Source organism: Portunus trituberculatus, chromosome 2 (genome assembly GCF_017591435.1).
Source record: "Portunus trituberculatus isolate SZX2019 chromosome 2, ASM1759143v1, whole genome shotgun sequence".
Classification (NCBI taxonomy): domain Eukaryota; kingdom Metazoa; phylum Arthropoda; class Malacostraca; order Decapoda; family Portunidae; genus Portunus; species Portunus trituberculatus.
The window spans coordinates 7122358-7132357 of NC_059256.1; the positions used below are offsets into that span (position 1 = coordinate 7122358).

General features: G+C 43.0%; 1 protein-coding gene across 1 annotated transcript in view; it reads left to right on the forward strand.

The window, feature by feature from the left end:
* Positions 1-10000, forward strand: part of LOC123504185 (NPC intracellular cholesterol transporter 1-like) — a 44961-nt gene that overhangs the window by 8232 nt on the left and 26729 nt on the right. Inside the window, 10 exon segments of the mRNA XM_045254534.1 lie at positions 1-31; positions 544-827; positions 4028-4073; positions 4076-4225; positions 4969-5079; positions 5261-5478; positions 6049-6150; positions 8679-8878; positions 9148-9369; positions 9690-9844. The exon segment at positions 1-31 is cut by the window's left edge and continues 176 nt beyond it. Coding sequence (XP_045110469.1) covers positions 1-31; positions 544-827; positions 4028-4073; positions 4076-4225; positions 4969-5079; positions 5261-5478; positions 6049-6150; positions 8679-8878; positions 9148-9369; positions 9690-9844 — 1519 coding nt within the window.

Below are 10000 nucleotides of genomic sequence, written 5' to 3' on the forward strand. Positions count from 1 at the left end.
ATTAATGAGACCAAGGTGGCCCACGATACTAGTAAGTGTCTGGGGGTGGGGGCTGGTTAGGTTAGGTTGTGTTTGGGGGTGTTTGGGGTGTTTTTGGTGTGTTTTGGTGTGTTTTGGTGTGTTTTGGTGTGTTTGGATGTGTTTAAGTATGTTTTGGTGTATTTGGGGGTGTTTTGGTGTGTTTGGATGTGTTTTGGATGTTTGGGTGTGTTTGGATGTGTTTTGGTATGTTTGGGTATGTTTTGGTGTTTGGGTATGTTTGGGTGTGTTTTGGGATGTTTGGGGGTGTTATGGTGTGTTTGGGGGTGTTTTGGTGTGTTTGGATGTGTTTAAGTATGTTTTGGTGTGTTTGGGTATGTTTGGGGGTGTTTTGGGTGTGTTTGGGTGTGTTTTGGTGTGTTTGGGTGTGTTTTGGGGGTGTTTTGGGTTTGTTATTCTTTATATTTACCTAACCTAACCTAACCTAACCTAACCCCACCTAACCTAACCTAACCTCACCTAACCTAACCTAACCTAACCTAATCTCTCTCCATCTCTCAACAGACAAGACCGTTATTACCACTCTTGACACACACCTGACCCTGCGATTTGCCGATGATGTTTACCGCTCCTGCAAAGACGTTTTAATGCCTTCGTCAAACTCCAAGGCCATGTCCCTGATGTGTGGTTCCTGGGGTGCCCTTTACTGCTCGGGGCCACGGATGTTTGACTTTATGGGGGCCAACCCTCTGGCGCCCTTCAAAGTCGACTATTACTTCAGTGAGGGAAATGCATCAGTGTTTCAGCCTCTTGATTTGAAGGTCCTAGGGTGTGATGAGCCTGCTTCGGTGAGTCTACGGGGTGTTTTGGGATGTTTTGTGTGCGTTTTGGTGTGTTTTGGTGTGTTCGGGGGTGTTTTGGTGTGTTTGGGTGTGTTTTGGTGTGTTTGGGGGTGTTTTGGTGTGTTTGGGTGTGTTTTGGTGTGTTTGGGGGTGTTTTAGTGTGTTTGGGAGTGTTTTGGTGTGTTTGGGTGTGTTTTGGGTATGATTTTGTGTGTTTGGGTGTGTTTTGGTGTGTTTGGAGTATGTTTTGGGTATGTTTTGATGTGTTTGGGTGTGTTTTGGTATGTTTTGGTGTGTTTTGGGGTGTTTTGGTGTGTTTGGGGTTGTTTTGGTGTGTTTTGAGTATGTTTTGGTGTGTTTGGGAGTATTTTGGGTATGTTTGGGAGTGTTTTGGTGTGTTTGGGTGTGGTTTGGGTATGTTTTGACTTCATGGGGGCCAACCCTCTGGCGCCCTTCAAAGTCGACTATTACTTCAGTGAGGGAAATGCATCAGTGTTTCAGCCTCTTGATTTGAAGGTCCTAGGGTGTGATGAGCCTGCTTCGGTGAGTCTAGAGGGTGTTTTGTGTGTGTTTTGGAGTGTTTTGTGGGTGTTTTGAGTATGTTTTGGTGTGTTTTGGGGTATTTTGGGTATGTTTTGATGTGTTTGGGTGTGTTTGGGGGTGTTTTGGAGTGTTTGGGTGTGTTTTGAGTATGTTTTGGGTATGTTTTGGTGTGTTTGGGTATGTTTTGGTGTGTTTGGGAGTGTTTTGGGTATGATTTTGTGTGTTTGGGTGTGTTTTGGTGTGTTTGGGGGTGTTTGGGTGTGTTTTGGGAGTATTTTGGGTATGTTTGGGAGTGTTTTGGTGTGTTTGGGTGTGGTTTGGGTATGTTTTGACTTCATGGGGGCCAACCCTCTGGCGCCCTTCAGAGTTGACTATTACTTCAGTGAGGGAAATGCATCAGTGTTTCAGCCTCTTGATTTGAAGGTGCTAGGGTGTGATGAGCCTGCTTCGGTGAGTCTACGGGGTGTTTTGGGGTGTTTTGTGTGCGTTTTGGGGTGTTTTGGTGTGTTTTGGGGTATTGTGGGTGTGTTTTGGGGTGTTTTGGTATGTTTTAATGTGTTTGGGTGTGTTTTAGTGTGTTTTTGAGTGTGTTTGGTGTGTTTGGGTGTGTTTGGTGTGTTTGGGGTGTTTTAGTGTGTTTTGGTGTGTTTGGGTGTGTTTTGGGTATGATTTTGTGTGTTTGGGTATGTTTTAGTGTGTTTGGGAGTATTTTGGGTATGTTTGGGAGTGTTTTGGTGTGTTTGGGTGTGGTTTGGGTATGTTTTGACTTCATGGGGGCCAACCCTCTGGCGCCCTTCAAAGTCGACTATTACTTCAGTGAGGGAAATGCATCAGTGTTTCAGCCTCTTGATTTGAAGGTCCTAGGGTGTGATGAGCCTGCTTCGGTGAGTCTAGAGGGTGTTTTGTGTGTGTTTTGGTGTGTTTGGGGGTGTTTTGGGGTATTGTGGGTGTGTTTTGGTGTGTTTGGGTATGTTTTGGTGTGTTTTGGTATGTTTTGATGTGTTTTGGTGTGTTTGGGTGTGTTTTGGTGTGTTTTGGTGTGTTTGGGGGTGTTTGGTGTGTTTGGGGGTATTTTGTGGGTGTTTTGCATATGTTTTGGTGTGTTTGGGTATGTTTTGATGTGTTTGGGTATGTTTTGATGTGTTTGGGTGTGTTTGGTGTGTTTTGAGTTTGTTTTGATGTGTTTGGGTGTGTTTGAGTATGTTTTGATGTGTTTGGGTGTGTTTTGAGTATGTTTTGGTGTGTTTGGGTATGTTTTGGTGTGTTTGGGGTGTTTTAGGTGTTTGGTGTGTTTGGGGGTGTTTTGGTGTGTTTGGGAGTGTTTTGGTGTGTTTGGGTGTGGTTTGGGTATGTTTTGACTTCATGGGGGCCAACCCTCTGGCGCCCTTCAAAGTGTATTACTTCAGTGAGGGAAATGCATCAGTGTTTCAGCCTCTTGATTTGAAGGTGCTAGGGTGTGATGAGCCTGCTTCGGTGAGTCTACGGGGTGTTTTGGGGTGTTTTGTGTGCGTTTTGGGGTGTTTTGGTGTGTTTTGGGGTATTTTGGGTATGTTTTGGTGTGTTTTGGTGTGTTTGGGTGTGTTTTGAGTATGTTTTGGTGTGTTTGGGGGTGTTTTGATGTGTTTGGGTGTGTTTGGGGTGTTTTGAGTATGTTTTGGTGTGTTTGGGGGTGTTTGGGGTGTTTGAGTATGTTTTAGTGTGTTTGGGAGTGTTTTGGGTATGATTTTGTGTGTTTGGGGGTGTTTTGGTATGTTTTGGTGTGTTTTGAGTATGTTTGGGTGTGTTTGGGAGTATTTTGGGTATGTTTGGAGTGTTTGGTGTGTTTGGGTGTGGTTTGGGTATGTTTTGACTTCATGGGGGCCAACCCTCTGGCGCCCTTCAAAGTCGACTATTACTTCAGTGAGGGAAATGCATCAGTGTTTCAGCCTCTTGATTTGAAGGTGCTAGGGTGTGATGAGCCTGCTTCGGTGAGTCTACGGGGTGTTTTGGGGTGTTTTGTGTGTGTTTGGGTGTGTTTTGGTGTGTTTGGGGGTGTTTGGGTGTGTTTTGAATATGTTTTGGTGTGTTTGGGTGTGTTTTGGTGTGTTTAGGGTTTTTTGGTGTGTTTGGGTGTGTTTTGAGTATGTTTTGGTGTGTTTCGGGGTGTTTTAGTGTGTTTTGGAGTGTTTGGTGTGTTTTGGTGTGTTTGGGAGTGTTTTGGGTATGTTTGGGGTGTTTTGGTGTGTTTGGGGTGTTTTGGTGTGTTTGGGGGTGTTTAGTGTGTTTGAGGTTTGGTGTGTTTTCGTATTTTAGGTGTGTTTGGGAATATTTTGGATGTTTTGTGGTATTTTTAGGTGTTTTGGTGTGTGTTTGGGTGTGTTTGAGATGGTTTTTGGATGTTTGGGGTGTTTGAGGGTGTTTTGGTGTGTTTGGGTATTGTTTGAATGGTGTTTTGGGGTGTTTTGGATGTTTTGTGGTATTTTTAGGTGTTTTGGGGTGTGTTTGGTGTGTTTTGGGTATGTTTTGGTGTGTTTGGGTATGTTTTGGTGTGTTTGGCAGTGTTTTGGGTATGATTTGGTGTGTTTTGGGTGTTTTGTTGTGTTTGGGTGTGTTTTGGGTATGTTTTGGTGGCTGAAGACAGACTACTACTACTACTACTACTACTACTATTACTACTATTTCAGAACACCTCCCAAGCCTGCAGCTGTCTGGATTGCCCCGCTGCCTGCCCCGGCCTACTCCTCTGCCTCCTCCCCCCTCCCCCTTCACTCTAATGGGTCTGGATGGGTTGGCAGTGATAATGGGCATCATTTTCTTACTACTGTCATCAACGTTTCTCACTGTCTACCTCTGTGTGACCCTCAGAACCAGATCCATTGAAAGTAAGTAGCTGTGACCTTTAGAACTACATGTATTGAAAGTGTGTTTTTAGGGTTTTTGATGTTTTTGGGTGTTTTTGGTGTTTTTTGGGTGTTTTGGAGTGTTTTGGGGGTGTTTTTAGTTGAATATGGGATGTTTTGGGTGGGTTTTGGTTGTTTTTGGGGTGTTTTGGGTGTTTTTTGGGTGGTTTAGGGGTGGTTTGGAGATGTTTTAAGGTTTTAGGAATAGTTTAAGAGGTTTAGTGGAAGTTATTGGGGTTTTTAAGAGTGTTTTCAAAGTTCTGGTAGCTTTTTAAAGGTTCTAGTGGAAGTTACTGGGTTTTTTCAAGGGTGTAGTGGAAGTTATTGGTGTTTTTCAAGGGTGTAGTGGAAGTTATTGGTGTTTTTCAAAGGTGTAGTGGAAGTTATTGGTGTTTTTCAAGGGTGTAGTGGAAGTTATTATTGGTGTTTTTCAAGGGTGTAGTGGAAGTTATAGGTGTTTTTCAAGGGTGTAGTGGAAGTTATTGGTGTTTTCAAGATTGTAGTGGAAGTTATTGGTGTTTTTTAGTTAATATAGGAAGTTAATGGTATTTTCCAAGGATGTAGTAGAAGTTACTGGTATTTTCAAGGTTTAAATAGTCTAAACAGTGGAAGTTATTGGTGTTTTTCAAGGTTGTAGTGGAAGTTAATGGTGTTATTTAAGATTTCAGAGACAATTTAACCACCACTACTACTACTACTACTACTACTACTACTACTATTTCCAGTCAGCAGCGGGCCACACAGCAAGGCATGGGGGGAGGAACCTGGCTGCCTGGAACGTGCTGGTGCCTGGATGGACAGCTCCCTGGAAACCTTCTTCACTGCGTGGGGAACTGGTGAGACAGAGAGAGAGAGAGAGAGAGAGAGAGAGAGTGTGTGTGTGTGTGTGTGTGTGTTTGGTTAAGTTAGATTAGGTAAAGTTACGGTAAATTAAAAGATTAGGTTAGGTAAATCAAATATGTGTGTGTGCGTGTGTGTGTGCTTGTCTAACCCCAATATTCAATACACCCTAAACAGCCTGCGCAAACCACCCCTGGAAAGTATTGCTGGGGGGTGCGGTGGTGACAGTCGGGCTATCCTGCGGCATCCTACACCTTCAAGTGACCACCGATCCTGTCCAGCTGTGGGCCGCCCCTAACTCAAGATCGCGTGTTGAGAAAGACTTCTTTGATTCATCGTTTGAGCCGTTCTACCGCACCGAGATGCTTATCATTCGGCCAGTGGGTGTGGCAAAGGTGTGTGTACGTGTGTGTGTGTTTGGGGGTGTCTCGGGTGTATGGGTGTGGCAGGAGAGGGTGTTTTGTTGAGTGTTTTGGTGTTTTGGGTTGTTTGTGTGTGTGTGTGTGTCAGAGAGAGAGGGAGGGAGAGAAAGAGAGTGTGTGTTGTTGTTTTTCTTCTCTTCCTTTTTCTCTCTCTCTCTCTCTCTCCTCTCTTTCTCTTTTTTTCGTTTCAGCGACATTTCAACATGACATTTTTTTGACTTTTTAATGTTTTCAGCGACATATCAACATGACATGACGTTATAGACAGTTTGACATGATTTTAAGTGATGAAGGCTTGAAATGATAATGTTTTCAGCGACATATCAACATGACATGACGTTATAGACAGTTTGACATGATTTGAAGTGATGAAGGCTTGAAATGAGTCTTTTTAAATGCTTGTAGGGACAGGACAAGAAAATCACGTCATTATTGTGGTGTATATTATTTTTAACCATTTTCTTTTTTCAATTATTTACATTTTGAGGCGCAGCTAATGAGTAGATGATCTTATTGGTGTTGTGGTGTTGTGGTGTTGTGCAGGTCCCCCATGTGACGCCCAATGGTGAGGAGCTGTGGGGCCCGGTGTTCAACAAGACTTTCCTGAAGGAGGTGCTCAAGTTACAGAATTATATCACTCAGGAGGTAAGTGTCTCTCTCTCTCTCTCTCTCTCTCTCTCTCTCTCTCTCTCTCTCTCTCTCTCTGTCTCTCTCAAGGGCATTTGGTTCCCTCCACTGTCTTCTCAAAACGCAGACTATGAAAAATACCCACAAATATATAAAACACCAAAACACCCAAAAACACCAAAACACACATCAAAACATCTTTAAAACACATTAAAAGACTTAAAATACCCCAAAACACCAAAACACACACTAAAACCTCTCAAACATCCCAAAACACCAAAACACACATCAAAACACCTTTAAAACACCCCAAACACACCAAAAGCACACCAAATCCTCTTGAAACACCCTCAAAACACCAAAACACACACTAAAACCTCTCAAAACAACCCAAAACACCAAAACACACATCAAAACACCTTTAAAACACATTATAAGACTTAAAACACCCCAAAACACCAAAACACACACCAAAACCTCTCAAAACACCCCAAAAACACCAAAGATACATCAAAATGCATTTAAAACACATTGTAAGACTCAAAACACCTCAAACACACCAAAAACCACACCAAAACACCCCCAAACACACCAAAAAACACACCATAACCTCTCAAAACACCCCAAAATCACGATAGTACTTCTAAGCACCCCTATCTCTCTCTCTCTCTCTCCCCTCAGCTGTCCGCCAATGTGTCAGGAGAGGCCTCAGTGCACCTCAAGGACATCTGCTTCTCCCCACTGGCTCCACAGAACACACACTGCAAAACACGCCAAATTATATATTAAAACACCCCTAAAATACCAAACACACATCAAAACATCTTTAAAACACATTATAAGACTTAAAACACCCCAAACACACCAAAACACACCAAATCCTCTTGAACACCCCAAAACACCAAAACACACACTAAAACCTCTCAAAACACCCCAAAACACCAAAACACACACTAAAACCTCTCAAAACACCACAAAAACACCAAAACACCGTTAAAACACATTAAAAGACTTAAAACATCCCAAACACACCCAAAAACACACCAAAACACCCCCAAACACACCAAAATCTCTCAACAAAAATCACGATAGTACTTCTAAGCACCCCTATCTCTCTCTCTCTCTCTCCCCTCAGCTGTCCGCCAATGTGTCAGGAGAGGCCTCAGTGCACCTCAAGGACATCTGCTTCTCCCCACTGGCTCCACAGAACACACACTGCAAAACACGCCAAATTATATATTAAAACACCCCTAAAAATACCAAAACACACATCAAAACATCTTTAAAACACATTATAAGACTTAAAACACCCCAAACACACCAAAAAACACACCAAATCCTCTTGGAACACCCCAAAAACACCAAAACACACACTAAAACCTCTCAAAACACCCCAAAAACACCAAAACACACACTAAAACCTCTCAAAACACCACAAAAACACCAAAACACCGTTAAAACACATTAAAAGACTTAAAACATCCCAAACACACCCAAAAACACACCAAAACACCCCCAAACACACCAAAATCTCTCAAAACACCCAAAAATCACGATAATACTTCTAAGCACCCCTATCTCTCTCTCTCTCTCTCTCCCCTCAGCTGTCCGCCAATGTGTCAGGAGAGGCCTCAGTGCACCTCAAGGACATCTGCTTCTTCCCACTGGCTCCACAGAACACACACTGCAAAACACGCCAAATTATATATCAAAACACCCCTAAAAATACCAAAACACACATCAAAACACCTTTAAAACACATTATAAGACTTAAAACACCCCAAACACACCAAAAAGCACACCAAATCCTCTTGAAACACCCCAAAAACACCAAAACACACTAAAACCTCTCAAAACACCCCAAAAACACCAAAACACACACTAAAACCTCTCAAAACACCACAAAAACACCAAAACACCGTTAAAACACATTAGAAGACTTAAAACACCCCAAACACACCCAAAAACACACCAAAACACCCCCAAACACACCAAAAAACACACCAAAACCTCTCAAAACACCCCAAAAATCACGATAATACTTCTAAGCACCCCTATCTCTCTCTCTCTCTCTCTCTCCCCTCAGCTGTCCGCCAATGTGTCAGGAGAGGCCTCAGTGCACCTCAAGGACATCTGCTTCTCCCCACTGGCTCCACAGAACACACACTGCAAAACACGCCAAACTATATATCAAAACACCCCTAAAAATACTGAAACACACATCAAAACACCTTTAAAACACATTATAAGACTTAAAACACCCCAAACACACCAAAAAGCACACCAAATCCTCTTGAAACACCCCAAAAACACCAAAACACACTAAAACCTCTCAAAACACCCCAAAACACCAAAACACACACTAAAACCTCTCAAAACACCACAAAAACACCAAAACACCGTTAAAACACATTAGAAGACTTAAAACACCCCAAACACACCAAAACACCCTAAACACACCAAAAAACACACCAAAACCTCTCAAAACACCCCAAAAATCACGATAATACTTCTAAGCACCCCTATCTCTCTCTCTCTCCCCTCAGCTGTCCGCCAATGTGTCAGGAGAGGCCTCAGTGCACCTCAAGGACATCTGCTTCTCCCCACTGGCTCCACAGAACACAGATTGCACCATACAAAGCGTTCTCAATTATTTCCAAAATGACGCTGATAATTTAGACTTGACGGATGTGGACCAACATAATTTGACGGTTAATTATCTCAACCACCTGGATTCCTGCTTCAGGTGAGTGTTGGGGTGTGCTTTGGGGGGGTAGGTTAGGTTAGGTTAGGTTAGAAAGTGGAGAGAGAGAGATAGAGAGATTTTGCATGTATTTTCAAGTGTTTAGGTTAAGTTAAGTTAAGTTAGATTGAAGTAGAGAGAGAGAGAGAGAGAGAGAGAGTGTGTTTAAAAATATTAGTTATCTATCTTAACCTAATCTGTCTATCTATCTATCTATTTATCTATCTGTCTCTATCTATATCTATCTTAATGTAACGTACCTTAAACCACAGGAACCCACTATCTACCGAGGACGAGGCACTGTACCTGCCGTGCCTGGGGTCGTATGGGGGTCCGGTGTTCCCCTACACAGCCCTGGGGGGGTTCCTGGAGGGCCACCAGGAGCTCGGCGAGGACCCAAAGTATAAAAACGCAACAGCCCTGGTTATTTCCTTCATCGTCAATAATAATTACGACAAGGACAAGACGCGGATGGCCATGGCGTGGGAGAAAGAGTAAGTGTGCTATGGGGTGGTAGTTTTGTCTAGCCATACCTAACCTAACCTAACCTAACCTGACCTAATTTGATATAGCCATGCCTAATTTTTAATCTAATTTTGCATAACCTAATCTGCTTTGAGTTAGCCCTGCATTACCTTATTTGTATTTTAATCTAGCCTTCACCCAACCTAACCTAACCTTGCCTAGCCTAGCCTAACCTAACTTAAAAAACCCTAACGTAGCTTAACCTAACAAAAGAAATCCCTAACCTAACCTAACTTAAGGCAAAAACCTCCCTAACCTAACCTAACCTAACCGAACCCCATACCAACAGATTCCTGGCGTACATGAAGAATTTTACGCACCCGATGATGGACATAGCTTTCACTGCGGAGAGAGGCATTCAGGACGAGCTGGAGAGAGAGAGCGAGGGGGACATCCTCACCATCCTCATATCCTATTGTGTCATGTTTGCCTATATAGCACTCGGTAAGGAGAGACCACTTGGAGACAGTTTACGGAGATTTTAAGACAGTTTGGTATGTTCTGAGGGGATTGTAAGACAGTTTAGGGCAATTTTAAGACAGTTTGGTATGTTCTGAGGAGATTTTAAGACTTTAGGGGAATTTTAAGACAGTTTACGGA